Below are 21,955 nucleotides of genomic sequence, written 5' to 3' on the forward strand. Positions count from 1 at the left end.
CGCTGGAGAACGCCGTTTCTCAGCCAGAACTAAAGCAATAAGCGTAGGCGCAGCGCAGCAGCACCCCCCGCCCGGGGAACAGGGCGCTCCCGCAGCCCGGGGCGCCGCCCGCCGCCCCCCGCGCGGCCTCGCACTACTTGTGAGACAGCCTAAACGGGAACAGTAATCACAGCTCTCCTGTCTTCCAGAAATAGTGCAATGACACTAGTAAAAACATCCATAGAGCAGCACCTTTCCTGAAAGATGTCGTGCTTACTAAAATAAATCAATTTATCAGCACAGCTGCTGCACAACCGGACCAGGAGCGTAGGTGAAGTGACGCTGTCAGCAAACAGTGGTCTCAAAAATGCAAAAATCGCAGTAGGACATTCTCTTCAACCATCACCATTCTGCAATCTTGCTTTCTGCTTAATCAAATTTTCTCACAGAGAACAAAGCTAATGCTCAAGGTAAGACGTAGAACGGGATGCCCGTGCCCGTTACCATGTACATGCTGTCAGCGTTGCAGGATCCCAGGGCACCAGGAACGCGCTTTGCCCCTTGGTGCGCAAAGAACCAACACCTAAAAACTACCCTCCAGAGGATGTGCACAGTTGCCGACACTGAACTGTGCAACAAGAAACAAAATAATATAAAAGACAAATACTTAGTTTTAACGCTCATTTTATTATAATTTGGTAAATGTGGCTTCCTGTGGATCAAGGTGGTAAAACAAGTTGTTTGAACAGTTCCCTGCTCCCCAGTACGGTTTGGCATCATCTTGTCATATACAACTGAGTAGACTTTGGATTGAAAATAGACAGAAGCATATAATTATAAAAGAGTGCTTTTCCTAATGGTAATTTTTTTTTGTTTTGCTTTAAAGGCATTCTAGGCCCAATTTAAGAAAATCAAAACTGTCTAAGATGATTGCAAAAAAAGGCATTTCCAAGTTGATGAAATGATTATAATTTATCAGCAGCCATTCAAAAGACATGCTGTAGTAAAATTTTGAACAAGTTACAAAATATATACACAATGTATCATCTTAAGATGCCTTTGGCATTCAAAAAGTTAACTGAAATACAGAATCTAAAACTCAAAATTACCTTAGGTAGCTCTTCTACAACATTTTTTACAATGGCTAAAAGCTAGCTGTTCCGACTATATGCGTCACATACAATGTCCTGTCGCATATACCACTCCCACAACAGCATACAAAAATATTTTAAACAAGAAATCCACATAAATAATGTTTTAGTTGTAATGAAGTACGTGACCAACAATTTATAATAAGTACCTTCATGACAGAAACGTATCTCAATGTAACCAGCACACAGTCTGAAAGACAAAAAGGGACTCGATCTCTGCTGAGGCCACAAGCACCTTGTATCACGAAGAGCACCGAGGCAACACAGACCGGAAACACAGAGGAGGTAGCGTACCATCTGTTAAGATGTGTGTGTCCACCCAGGACTATAATACAACTTTGTGTTTAAGAAAAGAAGACATATTGTACTGCGGCGTAATTCACTTTTCAAACATAAGCTATTGCACATTTAGGAGCATTAGCCAGCATTGCTCCTCAGTATCGTATGTCTTCAGCTTTCCTCGGGATGTTGCTTGCAGTGCTGTTAAATAGGTTACTAGAACACTAGAGGTCCTGAAGAATTCCGTGTTCAAATACATATAATTCTCAGTTCCAGGAAATTATACAGGAAAGCACCAAACAATATTAAAAAAATTAAATACTTCATCAAAGTTGTAGTTTTTCCTTTCTTTTCCTTTCTTTTCCCATTTCTCCTTAGGAGGAAGTCTTTCTCTTCCTGAGGTTCTTGAACCAACTCTGTTTGAAATAATTCTTCAGCTTCCCAATGGTAACTGTGTAACACACTGTTACCTTTGCACCAACCTATGCAACAACTCCATGGTGATGTAAAGAAACAGGACAGAAACCTTAAAGGAAGCACACCAAACCACTCTCTATGAAGTGCTGCTGTCCTGGTTTGAGATGAGAAAGCAGGTGAACCTGAACAACCGGGAGCTGATCAGTGTCCTGAGTGTGAAAAAAGAACTGCGTCTTACGCCAGCTGCCGTCTTGGATCTGCAAGACACACCAGCAGAAGATTAAATTGGTATCGAAGACGAACTTCAAAACACAAAGTAGGCTACGGAAGCAAAGGAACGCACAGAAACTTTTCCTCTCCTGCTGGTTCGTAAAGGAATTGTGCAGTTTGACAGAACACCAGCAGCATCGCAGGGCAAAAATRGCATTTCTAAAGCCAGCAGCTTCTCAGCACGCTCCAGAGCAAGGCTGGAGCAGCTGCAGACACCAGGCAAGACGGCCGGGGAGTGAGGTTTGCCACTTTGCGAGCCCTGCTAGGTTCAAATAGCCTCTTAGATCGCTTGTGAAATTCACCTCTGAATTTAATTACAGGGCTACGGTCAGTTGTAAACTCTGTGAGCATGCAAAGACTTCAGCAGGCCCTTGACAAACACTCATGGGGAACAACAGCTGTATTTTTGCCTTGATCTTTGTATTGATTATTCTAAACCTTTAAAAAACCTCAGTAGAAAAATTATTTCTTTATAAAAAATTAGAAAGTAACATTATAAACTGTCTGAGGCTGGGAGTGTCTTGATGTTCGCAGTAACTCCTTTCTTACCCAACCATCAAATACAGTGGAGACCACTGAAAAGCGAAACCCCTGCAGGGAAGGATGTGTGAGATCCTGCAGGAAATCTGTACAGCACATAACTTCCTGCAGAAAGAGAGAAAGACCTCACAGAATCTCACAGAAAAATGGTATTTTTCAATAGCCATCACTGTATGTCTTATTTTTCCTCAGGAACAAAACCAGCCCTGAATAAAGGTTGGGAGGTGGCGAGAAGGGGCTTCAGCAGCCATACCTTAGCTGACTGACACAGGCAGAGCCTCTCCTTAGTGCACAGTAATAAGGGAAGGAAGCAAAACAGCTTCCGAGTGCSTCAGTAAATCCACTTTCTGTCTTAAGATTAAAAATCTCACCTGATACCTTTGTATCAATATGGGATCAAATTGTACTCTCTCATACCTTCTGTCACTGCAAATAACAACAGAGCTATAAAATACTGGAAGCGTAAGGTGCTTGACTGCTATTTTTGGTAGTGTTTTACCAAAATGTCTCCTATCTTGATTATGATAGTAATCTAATAACCATTAGAAAGGTAATCAGCTCTTCCGATTTTTACTAAATCCAAAATATGACTTAATATTTTAATTAGCCAGAGAGTCAGTTTCCAAATAAAATCAGATTCTTTTATTAAGCAATCAAACAGTTGACTTAGAGTCAATGAATTTAGTGACATTCAGTTGCCAAAAAAAATGACGTTCAGTCTGTCTAACCTAAGATTTTGTATTCGATAACCTCAGCAGAACTCCTGTAGAAAACTGATTTTTTATTCTGAGAGAAACTGTTTCCTGGAGGATCTCCTTAGATCTCTCCAGCACCTTCGTAGTGTCTGAAACTACAAGGAACCCAATGCTAACAGCAAGTACAGATACTCTACATTACTGTAATTGCTTTTGCATTCGGATAGATGTTGAATTTAGTATCAAAGGGTTGGCACATAGAGACATATGCAGAACAACGTAAGTAGTAAGCTTCAAGGCAAGAAAGTGTAAATGACCATTACAATACTAAGAAAAATTAAATATTCTCAAAGCTTATTTACCTGCAGAATGTTGATAATGTCTAAGCACTGACTCCATTATAGGTTTAATAATGCTAAAAAGTATTTACCATGCATTCGTCCATAAGCACCTTCGGTTCAAGTAGCGTATTTGCTTTAAATATTTGACCATTCCATCCCTTGAAGCTAACAGATGTTTTCTGGCCGCCTGCCTTATTTAATCCCCACATTGGTGTGTTCAGACAGTGAATTGTGATGCTGTGCGTTGCTTCTGAGCTCAGTAAATGGAGGAAGTTCATCTGTACTTTTCCAACGCCAAACTCCAGCTAAGTTCCAAAAGAAAAGCACTGTCAGACTTGCAGCTGGACTGTGCTGACTGGCCACATCAGCACGGAGGGACATGCAGATATATGTACAGTGCTTAGGCATAGCAGCATGGACACACGTTTATACACTGGGATCAATGCCAAAGAGCCTGGTTTGTTTCTTTCGGGAAAAAGTAGAGTTCTATAGTAGAGAATACTACAAACACAAACTTTCATAGGACATTTTCAAAGCTTAAATACAAACATTTGTTAATGCTCACAAACTCACTGGAATACCGCTGGGCAGATATCATTCCTTTGTAAATAGCGAAACTAAAACAAATGATTACGTTATTCAACAAAGATGATTTCAGCAGTAGCATTTTATCTGTGCGCCCAACATTCTGCTGCTTAGTCTGGTTCTTAGGCTGCTATCTGGTTGGTTCTGCCCGTCAACACCTAGAGCCCATTAATAACCTAAAAATTTATAAGCATACTTTTGACAGCAAATATAGTTCTTCTAGTTACCCATAAGAAGAATTTCTGCAAGATCAGATCATACTCAGGGATCTTTCAAATTTAAGAATGTGTGTGAGAGCTTTACATTATTACTATTGCTCCTCAACATATGTATATATGTAAAACTCCACAAAAACAAAACCTCTATTCCCAAAGGTTTAAGGAATACATGTAGAAAGTAGCATGGAATTAGTGATACAAGGAAAATATTCTCCATCTGACAAGGCACTTCTCAGTAGCTAAGTGCTGAAAATTATTTTGTTACTTGCCTTTGTGCTTCAGTATTTACATTCTCAACTGCCTCCAGCAAGGAGTTACTAATGTAGCTTAGAAGCATTTCTGGCTTCTTTTATATCTTGTGCAGAAAATCATAAAGCAAAACAAAAGAACTTCAAAAGCATGGAAGGTAAGTGAACAAAATCAATGTGCAATGTCAAAGTCAAAACTAATATATGTTGTCTCCACTATTTTGTAATTTCCATAACAGAATATATACCATCATGCCCTCCCACAGAGATGCACATAAAAGAAACAAAGAGAAATCTAACATCTGATAAAAGCATTCTTTTGTTCACAGTTTTTGGTACAGTAAGAAGCAATGTATACCTTTGTCACAGACATCGGTGATAAACAGGTCTGACCACCTGCAGTGAAATTGCAGAAAACTTCAATGGCATCTGAAGGACATCCAATATTTGGGTCAATCCAGTATTTTCCTATTAGTATATAACCCCAGATAAAAAATAAAACCAAAATACAGCTGTTACTAAACAATTTGCTAAAGTCTTTACACTTTTTGGCTTGTGTTAGATACATTATTACTACAGCTCCACTGGGAATGGAAAGAAGGGAACAAGAAAGTCTTTCCGCTATTGCAATGCAATAATAATACATCCTGAGCAAAATTATCATAACCATTCAGTACCGACTACATATGCAGTGACTTTTGAACATTGATTGCTTCAGATATGTCCTCTCTTTCCACAGCAACATARTGAGTGAGGACAAAAGGCATTTCTGCTCTCTCTATATTAAAACTTATTAATTCAGTTTAGCTTTGTATAGAGCATACATTCCTGAATGTAAAATTTGAATCTAAATTCTGTTGCTCTCACAATATCCTGAAGATCCTTTCTTTCTCTTCTTTTTCTCATTGGCAAGACACTTCTACTTCACACATTCCTGTGATGTTAATAAGGAGTATCCCCCACTGTGAAACAGCGAATTTGGTCCATAAGAAGAAACAGGACAAATGAGGCATGTCTAAATTATAGCAGAATCTAGCTCCCTTTAATTTAGGATTAAATGCAAGTGAGCTTATGCTCACTTGAGTCCCTATGGGTGTGTGAAGTGGAGACAGGGTCAGTGACCTCTGTAGCCCTAAAGGACTGAGATCCACTTAGGAATGCACAGTTTTAATGAGGTTTAGACTCATCTTTACTCAACAGTCTTGAAGTGCTGATTACTCCTGGCATATGCCAAGGAACAGTCATTTATTTCCATGTAATCTCTAAATTCAATTCCTATTTTCTCATTAGCTTGTTAACATTAGTACTTCATAATAGAGATATTTACATATATTTATTATATTATTAAACATTCAGAAGGTGGATTATGTCCCAGTATTTACATTAAATATTTTAACAATCTGAACTATTGATTCAGGATCTCCTTGGATATCAACAGCTGCCACTTTTCTCATCAGAAATCTCGGATCTGATCCACACATAAGTCACAGCAGAATGGCTATAAATACTTTGGAAACTTTTGATCACAAAACTGAATTCAGTTTCAAATTTTCTGGACAATTTGTTTACTGCATTTGAAAAATTTCAACCCTGAAACTACAACATACTGTGTTACATATTTTTACATTATGAACAGTTTTATTATATCTGTATATTATACAGGATGTTCTAAACCAGTATCCAGACACACATGATTCACCCTACTCCCGTCCTGTGAAATAACAGGCACAATCTTCTCTTCTTTGCAGTCAAAAGTGGCTTCACTGAAGTAGGATCAAATCACTACTGCCTGAAAACTGTGCTAGTTACGAGTCTCAGGCTTGGAATCAAATCTTGGAAACAGATCTAAATCAAAAAAAGTTCACCTCAAATTTACTTATACGTGAGTAACTTCATGTGTAATTGTGGTTCAAAATGAATAATCGCTTTTCTAAAATTACTCAAATGTATAAGCACTTTCAGAATATATAACACAGTAAAGTCAAAAAGTTTATTTTTGTCAAGCTGCAAAGCCCRAGGTATTTATGTGTGCAAGCAGTACTACACCAACAACTCATTCAACTCATAAGGACACTATATTCACAGCAGCTGACTGAAAAATTTTAGTATTTAGACCAGTTTAGGGTGCTCAGATTCTGTACTTCTGTAGACAGAAAGGGAGTCTTGGACGGGATCTGAAGAACAGGTGATTTGGTTAGAGCAAATACTAAGTAAATGTTGCCTAAAATGCTTAAGCAACCAAATAAACTTCAACTGTTTATTTTTGAGTAATAAATCTATGACCCACTCCTAACAGGCAAAGGTAATAAAGTTACTTGTAATATGTGCAGAAGAAATACCAACAGGGATTAAAATGAGGCAAGGGTTCTTAAAGCTGTTTAAAGCAGGCAGATGCCCAACTTCCACTGAATTTCAGTGGCTTTCAAGTGCCTTTTTGGCTTGGGCTCTTTTGATATTTTCAGGTCAAATATGTACAGAAAAGCTTTAGAAAGATAAAGTTTTTGTTAAGTTTTGAGAATATGGTACATATAGTCATCCAGGCCATATAATTTTTCATGAGATCTTCTGACATGAGGATACACAAGTTAAACAGCATCTCAATGTCAAATGCAAAAAGCAGACTGTGCAGACTCCCATGCCATGTGTCTCAGACTTATTTTCACCACTGTATACAAACAAACTTGTGCTAAGCTACCCAAGCTTTTACACATGCTTGGTGGTTTTTGACTGGAACTTAAATAATTAAAACTGTTTTTTCACAAACTGGTTGGTGTTTTTTCACCAACTACAGAGAGCAGAAGCTACTTAAAAGACAATAATGTGTAGTAATATGTAGTCAAATCAAATTGAAGCAGGTGTATGAATATTAGGTGGCTACATAATCTCATCTTTAAAATCCAGAGTTTGTATCCTAACTAAAGATAAAATAAAGGTGGCTGCACAGACTGCAACAAAATCTAATTAAAAAACATACCCATTACAATTTTGAAGCAGAAAGTAACATTTTAAAACAAGATGTTTCAAAGCCTAGATAGGTTCAAGCTTTTATGGAAGTGGACACTTACCGTCTGACACTTTACGTTCACAGTTAAGCAAATCCCTGCAGATCCGTGCTGGGTTATCTCGTGTGCCAAGGGGATTCTTGATGCTGTGCAGTAAATTGCTAAGGTAGTGCAGCGTTTTGAATATCTCTGTACTGTGATCTAGTAAAGTTACTTCAGTATTCTGGTATCTCTGCCAGGGGCCATTAGCAAATGTGTTACCACAAAGAAATATCACAACAGCAGTGTATGCAGTAAAAATCAAATGGCCATTGAAGATTCAGACAGAAGGAAAGTATTTACGATGCATGCAATCAGCCACATAAAACAGGGTAAGAATAACATATCCCAATAAACAAATTAGTACATTTTATTAAAATTACCAGTGCAAAGAAGTTACAGACAGGTTAAGATCACGCAAATACATCATTATGATATGTTGTCATAGAAATGTGGATACAGGAAAAAAAAAAGAAAAAAATTAGTGTATTTTTAAAGTATACTAAGTATATTCTGAACAGTGAAATCTAGTCTTAGACTGTGTATGCCAATATATTTGACTTCACACACGTAAGTAATTTTCTTGCAATTGGTAGGATCACACACTTACATAAAGTTAAGCACATGTGTTGGTATTTGTTGGATCAGGGCCTAAACGGCAATATCATTATCCGTGGCTGAACAGACACAGTCCACTATTTGTGATAACTAATAAGCAAGTTTCCATCACTGCTAATCATGATAAAATGGTAGAAATGCTGGGTTTTTTTGAACTTTTTTAAAATTGCATCCTATATATCGTATTATATTTAATTATATTCTACAGTGATTACTTGCAATCTGTGATTAATTTTAAATAGGGTCTTTGTAAAGAAGCCCTGTTCTGTTTTTTTTAAAAAAAATTATAATTGCACACACTGTGTGCCAATGTAAATATAGTGAAATACATTACCTCCATCTGCAGTGCAGCATTTGACTGGATCAAGGCTTGAACAGCAGCATTGATGTCCACTTGTTTCTGGAAAAAAAAGAAAATCAGAAAAGATCAACAGAGATATTCTAATATACAGGTACSAAACTGAGAACTGTTTTAGAGACATACAAATAATATGCTTGTTATTTTGTTCGTTTTTTAAAGAATTAATTCACCCGTATGAACTAGGTCTTAGGGTTTGTTCTCAGAGTTCAAATATGTGGTGACAGCTTCATGATACTTCAAATATTGAGCCTATCCAACTAACTGGCACAATCCCTTAGAAGGGAACAGTTGTGTGTGTGTGTGTGTGTGTGTGTGTGTGTGTGTGTGTGTGTGTGTGTGTGTGTGTGTGTGTGTGTATCTCCATATATAAGGCGACCATCTGGGCCAGAAACACTGCAAAATTTTCTTGTGTTTTCTTTCAGGTTGTTCAAATGCAGAATTGCTCCAACAGAGAAACCTTTTACAGCGTGATGGCATTAACCCACGTCAGAGGTTTGAGAGCTTTGCCTAGCAAGGGCTCGACAGCGTTGCAGAACTGTTGGTGCAAGATGAAAGATTCAAAAACTATTACTATAGTGATGGAAGTCAAAGGGAAATGTATTTGCATTTCACTTGTGGTGATAGAACAGGCAATGCGTTTGAAGAGGATCACTTCCAGCAACGACGGCTGCATTGTAGTTAGTGTACTTGGAGAACTTACTCTTGGTCCTGGTGGTCCAGGCGGTCCCTGGAAAATCASAGAAAGCAGACATTAGGTGTATCACACTTATATGATACACATACAGTGGAAAAATATGCACTTTTTTTTTAATGCACTTACAGGTGGCCCTGGCTGGCCCTGAGGTCCCTGAGGGCCCTGGAAGAAACAGAGATAAAATTCAACAGTTATAGATGAATGTCTCTGTTTCTCTGTTTGTTTTTAAAAATCACAAAATACCACTGTGTACAATGAAGCAAAGATGTTGGTGAACCAGGTACTTGTAAAGCTGTAGATCATTAGTTGTTATTCTTAAGAATATGTTAATTTGAGAACATTTCTGTGAGAAGTGTTGGTTGGCCGGATACCAAAACTTGTTTATCCAATTATTTTTGATCTTAAAGGTACATCAGAAGCCATAAGCAAAGTATTAATACACAGTTTGCCAACATCATATGCGTTGCAAATATGAATTACTATGCAGTATGAAAGGTCATAGAAGCATCAGAAAAAAATTAGAAGTAGTTATAAAAAACTGCCTAACCCCTAAGCATATATTACCTCTTAGTACAGTGTCACCTTTCAGCCAGAACACATGATGTTCATTGTCGAGCAGTAATATTGCAAGTTTCTTTCATATTATCTAAGCTATGCCCTTCTTCCTGACCTTAAGGGACATAATTTCAGGGTGCAGGATGATGCAGTGGGGAGGAGAGGGAGAAGGAGAACATTTCCCCTAGCTTATAGTGCCTACAACATATAGTCTTAAACCTAAAGTAGAAAGGAAACAGATTTCGCGTCTAGGGGTCAGACACAGACCTTCACAAAAACCCTCTGCCCCTCTAAATTATCCATGAGCAACAAGTCACATTAAGAAGTTATGTATCATTAGTATTTACTAATACTCAGTGATATTTGTGTCTTTTTTGCATTATGTTCCTCAGTCGCTATATATTCAAAGCCTCTAGGAGCTGCTGTAACATAAACAATAGCAAGAACATTGAAAAGGAGAAGAATAAGTAGCAGCAGCTTAATGCCAGCAGAAGAGGAGAAAGAGGAACAAAAGGCAAAGGCCTCACCTGTATTACGTATTAATGAAACCTTTTAGCATAACTGAGTTTAAGCCAAACACTCTTCAGCCAGCATTGCTTGTATTGATTTTCAAGCACAATAAACTGTTTCAGCAAAAGTGCTTTTACACTAGAACAGTCACCCTAGCACTAAGTCTTTACCAGCAGAGAAATAAGTCATGCTTGCAAATGCTTCTAAATTGATCTAGTCAAAAGAAAAATAAAGATGTAAATCACTTAGTATAGTAATACGAAGTATTCTTTCTATGATATTTCACAAGAAGACATGTGTAAGCGTCACTGCACGCTACAAGTGCTGATCTTGCGCTGTGCTTCAAGCTGCCACCATAGCAAGGCAGCTCGCAGTGGTTCAGGATCTTACATTGATTCACATATATTCGAATAAAAAGGATCTCAAAATTGATAGATTTAAGTCACTGAGGCTCCAAATTTAYCAGTTCTTGAGAGGATACCAGCTGTATTTATTTTTTGCTTTTAATCCCTGCACATACTTGGAACACAGAGCACAGGGCAGCCACCTGGGAACACGTTAGACAAGGGTTATGATCACCTCCGCAGCCACGTGGGTTAGGTGCACCTGCTCGTTACCTGCCCTGGCAATGCCAGAGGGACCCAGGTGCTGGATTATGAAGGGTGGGAAGAGTGAAGATCATCATTTAATTCCTACCACCAGATCTGTACTATCAAGGCTACAGATCTAAATCAAGGCAAACGAGCTTTGAGGCTGAGATTCATGCAGTGCATGCTCTATGGATATGAACGGCGGACAATTACAGCTGAAGCTTTTTCCAGATGTTTAAAAATACAATCTTCTGATATTTAACTGAGAAGATACCACTGGCATAAACACTAGCGATTTTCAAGATTGTCAACTTTTGAACTGATGCAGCCTCRCCCTATCCATTTGTGTTTCATCCACTTATACCTATACAAGGGACTTTAACCCATCTTGTAAATAAACATTTACTGTTATTTTATAAAGGCATTAATGATTAATGTTGGAAAATGAGGATTAAAGAATAAGTCATCTTRGAATAGAGAGTAACACAGAAATGCTGTGCGTTTTGCAGCAAGTACCTAGCATCCCTTTATTTTTTTTGAGTGTGATCATTGCCAAGCTTGAAATTTTCTTTGAAATTCTACTACTATTAAGCAGGCATAAATCACTATTATTGTTATTCCTTATTACAAAACTGATGACAGATGAATTTGCAGAGATGACATCCATGCGACTGCTTTGGAATACAACCTCAGCTGATGCAGACCAGCTGGGTTTCACAGAGCTACACAGTCGGATGACAGCCGAGACAGTTAACATCCACATTTAATTAATCAGATCAGTAGCTCAAATACTGTTAGATTGGACACCTTCAATTCCATGGGTATATGTTACTAGGCTCTATGATCATGCTTAGTGAAATATGTTTGATATAAAATGAAAGAGTGTGAAAAAGAAACACAAAAAGTGAATTTGACAGTGTAAGAACATATTTGTTTACCTTTTACAAGACTTGCCTATGCAATTACCAACTCAGGGCAAGGCAGAAAGTCTTCAGCAGTTTGTCCCCTAGTAACTACTGATGAATTGACGTCTTTGTTCTGGATGCCAAGATTTAGAAATTCCAGTAGATTTTGCAGACGACTGAACAGTTAATAATTCTATCGTCTTGGCATGTGTCACATTTTTAGGACTCCAGAAGTCTTGGGAATAGGACAGTTCAAGTTTATAGTAGTTTCTGATATAGATTTTTTTTTAATCAAAAGTACATTGTTCCATTGAATTTAAGTTGCTTTGCAATGGAGGAATTTGATTCGTCTGGGTTCACTGTCTTCTTGCCAATAAAAGCCATGCGGAAAAAGTTAAATACTGTATACTGTATGTTAACTGCAGTAAACTTCTCCAGGGCATATTACATTTCTTAAATGCACTAAAACTTCAAAGGCCTATATCAATTACCTTCACAAGCCTTTCACATTGCACAGAGTATAATGAAAATCTTGTAGAGACATTATAAATGTTCCTTCTTTCTCTCGTAGAGCAGCAGAATAATGTTAAATTATGCATTTCATGCATTAAGTTAATTGCAGAATGTTCCAGTGAAATGTACAGGATTATCTTTGCAAATCTACTTAATTTATCCTTTGATCATATTAGAATTTAAGTGAGAAAAGTGTAATCCCAGTTCATAATAACAAAGAAAAGAATATAATAATTAGTTTTAGTTTGCTCTTTAATTTTTTAATCACTTAATTTGATTGCTAGTACAGCAGTTCAAAGGCCAAAACTCCAATCTTTTATAATACTGTATGGCCCTGATCTTGCATKCAACAATACACGTTCTTAACTTCAAATACACGAGCAATCCCAAGGACAGCACCAYTCATATGTTTAAAGCTAAACATGTGCATACTAATTTTCAAGATTAAGGCTTTGTAGTGTGTTGGCCAGATTTCATAATTCAAATTAGAGTGAAGGAGAGTTGTGAGAGCTCAGGGGGTATAAAACCATAGGGTACATCTTACATTATCCTCTGACTTCCATCAACTTCCAGTCAATGTAGTATCACTGACTTCAGCAGAACTATTCTTGATTTAAACTGCTAGGGACAGATGAATGGATTTCTAAATTATTCTTGTTTAACATTTTATTTTACATTTAACTGAAGATACAAATTGGACATTTGATCAATCTGCTGAAGATAACTGTGCAGAAGCATGTTTGATGTATAAATATTACAGGTACTGAGAAAATGAATGCTATARAAGTTTCTAATGGGGGGACGAATCCCATGTCAAAAATAATCAGACTGTCACAACTGTCCTAGCATCTGTCCCAGCAACCTCCCAGCGCTGGGTGAGGAGTACCAGATGCCTGTCAGTTTGCCTGGGTGCTGTTATCCCTCCTGAAGTCAGATCAAAGGCAACTAAAGAAAGGAAAGCAAACGAGAACCACAAAATAGCAAGGACTTGTGGTCTCACCATAAAGCAGTCGAGATGTTATTAACACAGCCCCCTGCTAGTCTTGTGCCTGCCTCTTTGCAGGCTGAATGCAAGAATATAATGCAGGGTTGAAACTGCTGGACTAAGGAGAAATGTAGGAGCAGGTTGTCAGCAAACTGGCTGAAACAAATCAAGAGAGAGCAAAAAGCAAAATCATATTACTGATGGCTTCACCTACTACARAGATTGGCTCACAGAGTTGGAAGCAGGAATAAGGCAAGAATATTGTCTCACCAGGGAGAGAGCCTAAAACTCCTAGTAAAACATGTATAGCTGTAGTTAGAATAACATCTAATGCTGGATAAATTGAAAGTTTCTGTTTCACAGGAGAAGCTGCTATTTTAAAATTTATATTAATTGAAAAATATTTTAATAATTTTCCATGAAGCAAAAAGTATTTTTAATAATTTCATGATAAAAAATAGCATCCCAAAAAGTCAAACTTTCCCCAGCCATTTTTGTCATTTTGATGTAATTTCACCATATCTCAGAATAAGTAAAACATAATAAGGCATAATATTATGATATATCAATGTTATACCTTAAGGTATAATATTATACATTTTTTAACATACAGCAATTTAATAATCTGATATGCAATACAAATAGTATACCAGCTGCCATTAATTTAAATTTAACTTAAAAGAAAATAGAAAATTTCAGATACGCCCTATCATATCTTATCTTTTTTTCCATCTTGAGAAGAGTCAAGCACTGGAATACGTCGCCCGGACAGGCTGAGTCGTCTCCATCCTTGGAGGCTTTCAAGACCCAACTGTGTAAAGCCTTGAAAAAAACCTGGTCTGACTTCAGCGCTGACCCTGCTCTGAAGAGGAGGTTGGACTAGAGACCTCTTGAGGTCCCTCTCAAGCTAGATTATCCCGTGGTTCTTTATATTCCATTACGTACTACTATTGACAGGTCATAAAATTAAACAAACAAAAATGAACACTTTCAGAAATGTTAATTCTGAAACAGTATTCCAAAGTGTGCTCCACATTTTTCTAAATGTTTCAGTCTCAGAGATACAAACATTATGAACTAAAATATAGTTTTGATTAAAAATGATCAAACTATTTCTGACTGTACTGTCAATTTTCCCCCAGAAATGGCCTACTGAGCTTTGGCTCACCACTGAGCTTGACAAAGCAACATGATTTTACAGTCTATGTTTTTCAGGGGTAAAGAGGATATTTCTTTCTAGTAATGAACACTGTACCCATGACAGACTAAAAACTATAACTTAAATGGCAGCAGTAAAACCGCTACAGAAAAGTTAAAATCTTTGAGATTCTAGGAAGAAAGTCAGTATCAATTTTAAAAGAATAAATTCAAAGCTTGGAATACGCTGCTGGATGAAAATCATTCTCTCCTCTGTATCTGAAAACAGTTAGAAATAAACCCTTTCCTTGGCTACAGAGTTTAAACTAATGCTGCTGTGCATCACTTAAAATTAAGCATGCTTCTGAAGACAGTCTTAGGAGGGGAACTCATGATTCAGTTGTTAAGTGCCAGCGCAATCATGAAGACTAGTTTTTCTTGTTCACCGTTTTGGATTTTCTGTGTTTTTAAGGTGTCTGCGCGTTTTTWGTCATGTGCTGACAACTGTTATGAACTCTAAGAACAGACATGAGAAACAGATAACTAAGATGGTTAAGAGCAGTATGAATTAAAAGCCTAGTGTTCCTCCTACTCCAAGATGGGAATTGCCCCAAGAGCATTAGAATGAAAGCTGAAAGCTCCCCAAGACACGTACAGCAAACTTAGTTCTGAGACTTAATTCTTACAGCAATTTTCAATATTTTTGATTTATTTTAAAAATCTTTTAYAAGGCAATTATGCCAGAACTGGCAGTCTTTGTACACAGGCAGACACTAAAGCCAAAACACAAAAAGATAAAAGAAACCAAATGTTCATAAGCAGGGTGAGATGAAAGGCAAAGCAATTGGGACAAAATCACATTGGCCAATAACTGGCAAAACAGATTATTACAAAACTGTCATATAAAGTAATGTCATAAGACTAATATGACAGTTCATACCTATTTGAAGTAAATATGATAAACTGACACTGGCTTTTCATATATTCAGTACTAATCAGAGGCTTTTGTAGCTGTTTTACTTTTTTTTTAATAAATCAAACATTTATTAATGTAAAAAAAAATTAATATTCCTCCTGAAAAATCAGAGAGCGCAATTTCATAATCTGTCAGTACTGCCTACTGCTACTACAGCTGCTGCACATTGCATGGACACCACCCTCGGCCATCCAAGCTTCTCCCAAGCGTCTCCCTCTCTAGACAGGATCTCGCAGACTCACAAACACAGCTCTTTGCATGTGAAGTCCTTGAATATTGACAAGAAATGTGACAAAGGATTTCACTGGCTTAGATATGAAGTGGGACAGATTTGAACCGTGCAATTCCTATAGGACCAGGGGCTGYACAACTGGATTGTTTGGTACACTGCATTCAGAGGACTCAAAAGAACAGTTAGAGTAACATGATTTTTTTTTTAAATACACAGCCTGAAAATGAAAGCATAAAAATTGTTTCAACTTACAATTTCACCCCTTGTGCCCTTTTCACCCCTGGGACCCTGTAAGAAAAAAAAACCTGTTAATCTAGCAAGCTTTCTAGCCTTCTCGGAGTGAAATAAACTGATTAATATGTGCAAGAATTATTCTGCTTACAGGAATACTCCAGTCTTAGCTCATCTCTAGAACTATTTACAGCTCTAGGGCTCTAATTTTACTATATTATTAGAAAAATAAATTACTTGAGAATGTCTTGTAATTACTATATTTAGAAAGCTGATTGTTTTCTTCAAGATTGTAGGTACAGTTTTGCTCAGTAACTTTAATTGCTGTTGTTTGCCAGTCAGTCAGCTCTACTCTCTTCTATTTGATCTGCTGTAGTAGGAGGGCAGAGCTTCACCATCTCAGAGTTGAGAGCCCAACCTGCTGCTTTCTGTCACTGAAAATCCATTGGTTGCACGTTTATTTTTACTATCCTGTCAGTAACCCCATCTCTCACAGCCAGATTACCCTCTACCTCTGTGACATTTATGGCTAGCCTTACACTCGCACGGTGTTTCCAGAGACACTAACAGTCTAGCAATTAGCCTAGGGTGGAGAGAATTTTGCATCTTGATGGCAGCTTTTCATGTCACAGAGAAATAACCTTCAACTATAATGCTTTCTTAAGGATAACGGCAAACTATTTGGTTCAGTGCAAAGTCTATTAAAAGTTTTCATTCAGAAACACAGCTGTAAAGAAATGGAAGCTTAGTATTTCTCCTGTGTGGAAATGAGAAGAATGCAGCGAGTCTTTCGCCCGACAGCTGGAAAGAATATTCTAGTTACAGACAAAACTTTTCCCTTCCCCCCTTTCACTTCTCCTGTACACATGTAAGTATTCATATTTATTATTTTTACTGTATATTCAYGTTTTGATAATCGTGATTTCAAATTTTAGATACTCTCATTCCCTCCAGGTCTTGTCACTCAGCCATCAGTGGAACTCTGATGGTAGAAAGAGTTTCTAAAAATCTCTCACATGGGTGGAAGAGGTGCTCCAGGCCCAGGCACTGCACGGAGAGTGCGACAAGGGATCAGGGCAGAGCATCCCTACTGCAGGGAACCCGGGAAGCGTTGAGGGCGATCCGAAAGGACAAGATGATGATTGAGTTATAAGAGGGACTCCATCAGCACCTCGAGCTCCCCAGTCAGGGCCTATGGGTTCACCCAGTACGCATGTTTGGAGGGGTACTCAGGAAAGTTTAGGCCAATTAAAGGTACTGCACTAACACGTGAAAGAAAGTATACTGAAACCAAATATGAGTGCTCTCAATAAATGTCTCAGACTTAAGGCTGAGTCAGAATACTTGGTGCTGGTTTACACCTTGATTTGCCTGCTGGCTCCCCTAGACATGCCCTCTGTACAGGGTACCTAGGGAGAAGGTCATTGCAATTACTTTTTTCATCTTGTTTTTACTAGATGTCAGAGTCACATATGTTAGCTCACCAGTATGGTATAATACRAAGATAATCCTACTAGCTACTATTTGCAAATGGAAAAATAAGGTTGCTAGTTGCAAAACTGATTAGTAAAAATAAGGGTATAGGTGAAATAACCAAATGATGCAAAAGGAAAGGGAAACTTACAGGCCTGCCAGTGGAGCCTGTTATGCCTTCTTGACCAACAGGGCCAATGTACCCCTGTAAACAAACAAACGAATATATTAGCCCCGACACGTTTTCRAAATGAAGAAATTCCTCACAACATGCCCTGGTTTAAAGTTGCTTAGCCTATATGCCTGGTACATATGCAAAAGATCACAGCAATGCTCTCCTTCTGCATATTGAGTGCACACTGATATACAATTAACAAAATTACTTTAATAATTAGTAATTATTTATCCTTGGAGAGTCCCTCCACCATTCTTCTCTGTGAGACCTGATGTACTAAGAAAGTGGAAAATTAAGCACTTTGTTTACCAAAGATCACATATTTATTGAGCTACAGTCAACCATATCTTGAGCAGTATTACTGTCCACAAATATTCCTACAAGGCTGCCAACAAGCACTGCTCAAAACATTATTTATTTCCTTTAGAGCAGACTGCTCTTTTCCAGCACTTGTTTTGTCTGAGGATGCTCGGGAAAAGAAAACACCTATCAGAACAGGCCACTCAAACTGCTTGTACTGCCTCTGGTTCATTGAACCATGATCTCACGACACGTATCACAAGTACTGTGGTATCAATGGCAGCAGTGGGAGAAGAGCATCTTGCAGTAAGACCTTCTGTGTTGCAACTGTTCCCTCTATTTTTTCACTTGACACTGTAAGCTGGATGCACAATAGTACAAAATTGTCCTCAATAGTACAAAATCTTAAAAATGCCTCCTCATTTTTGGTGAATAAAGAAGTAGAATGAAAGACATTTTCAACAGCCATGAAGAACTGGCTAACGCATGCTAGTTACCTTAAAGATTAAAAAAAAAAAAGGAAGTATTTATTAAAAAACCCTCCAAACTACCTATTAATAATGCCTGGACACTACTGCCTCTTATTGCAAGCAAAGTCTGGCCCTCTCTTGTTTTGCTGCAGGACAATCAGCATTGTCAGTCAGAGGAAAGAAAAGGTTCTACCCTGAAGGACAAAGATATAACAGTAATAAAGATATTTATGTGGATGAAATCATACTTGAAGACCTATACTTTATCAGCACAGCTTGCTTTATTCCTTCAAGGTTGAAAGCCCAGGTCTTCTTGTATATCTGTATCCATGTTGTATCCAGACATACCATACAGGTATTGCAGTACTTGCCAACAGCTCCTAGTGAAGGCCTAGTCTCAGAGAGCTTTCAGCTAAAAGCTTCTGGCCTTGGCACTACGAAAAACGTAATTCCCTAAGTGAAAAGAAACATGCCACCTGCAAAGCTATCCTGAGAATCTCTTTTATAGAGCAAAAGACTTACGACTTGGCCTGTTGGACCTTTTGGGCCCAGGATTCCAATGAAACCAGTGTCCCCTGCAGGACCCTGAAAATGCAAAGGAATAGTTTAGTCAACATGAACATTAGCTGTTAACTTGTTTTTAATCTCTTACAATCAGTGGAAGTAAGATACTTTTCAAGAGCAGTAGCAGTGAAAATATCAAGCTCACTGATCCAAAACTTTAGTCTTTGGACATGCAGCATGAAACTCTGCCTGCAACATTCCAATAGTTCAGATAGTTCTTGAACAAGTTACTGTTAAAGCTRATTAAATCTGTGCTTTACTATTGATTTCACTCTGTAAATGGCTTAAAATATAATAGAAAAGAATGAACACATACTTTTGGACCTGGGAATCCTTGAAACCCCATCAAACCTCGATCTCCATGTTCTCCCTGTAATAGGAGAGGCATCCTCATTATTATTTCACATTGGTAACTCTAGTTTTGCGTCAACCAGAGGTGATTACGTACCGCCTGTCCTTTCAGTCCAGTGTCTCCTGCTGGCCCTTGGTCACCTTGTGATCCTGGAAGGCCTCTTTTGCCTCGTTTTCCTGGGTAACCCGGAAGCCCTTTGTCACCCTGTGGATAGTAAAAATAAGGGTATAGGATAATATACCCTTTATCATCATTATGACAGTTATAAAAGTAMAGATAGGATGCTAGGACTATTAAGTACATAGAAACCATATCTAGCTCAGGAGGTTACAGAGCTGCGAGAAATTATGGCTGGGAGCGTATGCCATCATGCTTGCTTTGCTGTTTCCCAGGTGTTTGCTCTCAGCTCCAAAGATAGACTTTTGGACTGACCCAGTATGTCCACTCTAAACACTTATTTTGCACAATGTGGTATCCTTTTCCCTTCATCTTATCTATTCCTTGTATTTTTCAGATTGCAATCTGAGTAGGAACTACCTCCCCTACAGCTCATTGTCTAGGTGTCTAGATTGGGAGCAGTAGCAAAAAAAAATCACTACAAGTAGTGAATACAGTTTATGTTGAAATATTTTCATGGAAAGATACCAAAGAGAGACAGTATTTTCTTCTCCCAATTTTCAAGTAACTGAAGGTTTTAAAGACTGTTTACCAATAAAATCATGTGACATTGTAAATCATTGYCTTAAATTAAGACAATGCAGAAAACTCTTTGTAACATGCCTATTCTTTTCTTCTTTTACTACTGCAACACATCTATGTAGTATTATCAATAGAATCTGAGGATATGCTGATGTTGATATGTGGAACTACCTGGAAAATGGAGCAATCTCAGATTTGTTTCTTTCCTACAGGGCCAAACAAGAAAAATTTCAGTCCTATGATAAATGAACATCCCAGACAAGAGTTGCTACCCCCAAAACTTGGGATTTACACCTGAAGAAGTGCAGCACTTCATCACCAATACATTGCTTAGATGTTTAAATCACCCAGACTATTTGCTACCAGGTCTCTTGTCTCAGTCATGGAAATTCAAAAAGAAGATAGKAAACATTTGGTTCTAAAACCCTGATGAATAAATACATAGTGACTTGAATGRCTGCTAGTGTTGGAAATAGCATCTGGAGAGATAGATGGGAACCCTGTTTTCCACTTATAGTTTATAGAAATGAGGTCAGCACAACCTTGCAGTCTTACCCTTGAAATGTTTTGATACCAATCCTCATGTGACTAACAATAGCATGGCAGTCTCACAATCACTTATCCAGTATGAAGTATAAGCAGTAWCAGTAATGCCGTACTTAAGAAAGATCCCACTGATGTACCTTTAGTCCTGGTGCTCCCATGGCCCCTGGCATGCCTGGTAATCCCTTAGGACCTCGAGCTCCAGGATAACCTGCCAGACCAGTTATTCCCAGGTTTCCTTTATTACCCTTAACACATCCAAAATAATTGATTACAGTCAGAATAGCCTAACATGTTTTCTTCATTGCATGCTAAAACAGGCAAATAACATACAATCAAACGACGCTTCTTGATGTTTTTCTGCATATACGGGCGCATATTGATAGTACATCAAAACATACATAAACACAATCATCAGCAGTATAGTCTGGATTTCTGCATATATTCCAAAAGAAAAAAAAAAACACTTACATTTAACATAGTTACATGTGCTGTGACTTTGGGTAGAGTGACAGTTTCTAAGGAATCAATGCCTTAGCCCATGCTTTAGCTCACTGCACGTGTTCAGCTCAATGTTAATCTAAAAGCTTATTCTGTCCTACCCTAAATATCCTGGTATGAACTCCATGGAATCACCTGCCCAGACCTGCAAGGTCTTCTGAAAGCATCTAAGAGAGCCAGCTGCCTCTCTGGGCTTATGCACGGCATCTCCCCTGTCAGCATCCTCCTAAACAGGAGTAGCCGCTCAGCTACTGGTACCACTGATGTAGAAATAGCGAGCAATCTTCTGTTCACAGTATTTATTCATTCAGGTATACTTGGAAGCACTTACGGGCATATCAGTAATGCTTTTACCTTCCATCAGGATAATGGGAATCATACCAAAGAGTTTATATGAGAGCTGAAACTTCTCCCACATTTGAAAATTTGCATATTCAGATCAACAGCCTTTAGCCCTGATCCCTACTTATTTCTTTTCTATTTTGAAATATGCAGGATAAAACATTAATTTCTACTAAGTATAGAAAATGATTCCCTGATATCTTCCTTGGATGACAGGTTTGTGATCTTTACAAATCTGTGTTGTTTCCTTTTTGAGTTACAAATCTGAAGATTCTGAGCTTACAATAAGGAGCTCATTCTGATGAAAATAAGATGCTRAAATACTTCACTACAGATGGGCTGAAAATACTCTTCAGATTCAAATTATCTGTTTGTCAAGAAGAAGGTACTCCATATCAGAAAAAGAAATGGCAGTGTCTTCCTTCAAAAACATTTAAAATTCAACATGCCTATTTAAAAATACCA

The 21,955-nt window shown here is 38.0% G+C and overlaps 1 protein-coding gene across 2 annotated transcripts in view; it reads right to left on the minus strand.

Annotated features, from left to right (window-relative positions):
* Positions 1 to 662: 662 nt before the first annotated feature.
* COL24A1 (collagen type XXIV alpha 1 chain) overlaps positions 663 to 21,955 on the minus strand; it is a 145,650-nt gene continuing 124,357 nt past the window's right edge. For both annotated transcript variants that reach the window (XM_085303507.1, XM_085303505.1), the window contains 13 exons: positions 20,788 to 20,895; positions 19,502 to 19,609; positions 19,370 to 19,423; positions 19,012 to 19,074; positions 17,696 to 17,749; positions 16,093 to 16,128; positions 9,564 to 9,599; positions 9,444 to 9,470; positions 8,717 to 8,782; positions 7,789 to 7,957; positions 5,082 to 5,191; positions 3,762 to 3,977; positions 663 to 2,083 (listed from right to left, as the gene is read on the minus strand). In XM_085303507.1, the coding sequence (XP_085159633.1) occupies positions 1,937 to 2,083; positions 3,762 to 3,977; positions 5,082 to 5,191; positions 7,789 to 7,957; positions 8,717 to 8,782; positions 9,444 to 9,470; positions 9,564 to 9,599; positions 16,093 to 16,128; positions 17,696 to 17,749; positions 19,012 to 19,074; positions 19,370 to 19,423; positions 19,502 to 19,609; positions 20,788 to 20,895 (1,194 nt within the window). In that variant the 3' untranslated portion in view covers positions 663 to 1,936. The remainder of the gene's footprint in view (positions 2,084 to 3,761; positions 3,978 to 5,081; positions 5,192 to 7,788; positions 7,958 to 8,716; positions 8,783 to 9,443; positions 9,471 to 9,563; positions 9,600 to 16,092; positions 16,129 to 17,695; positions 17,750 to 19,011; positions 19,075 to 19,369; positions 19,424 to 19,501; positions 19,610 to 20,787; positions 20,896 to 21,955) is intronic.

The sequence above is a fragment of the Rhea americana genome, unplaced genomic scaffold (assembly GCF_003343005.1).
Source record: "Rhea americana isolate MKP2758 unplaced genomic scaffold, rheAme1 scaffold_2, whole genome shotgun sequence".
Lineage (NCBI taxonomy): Eukaryota > Metazoa > Chordata > Aves > Rheiformes > Rheidae > Rhea > Rhea americana.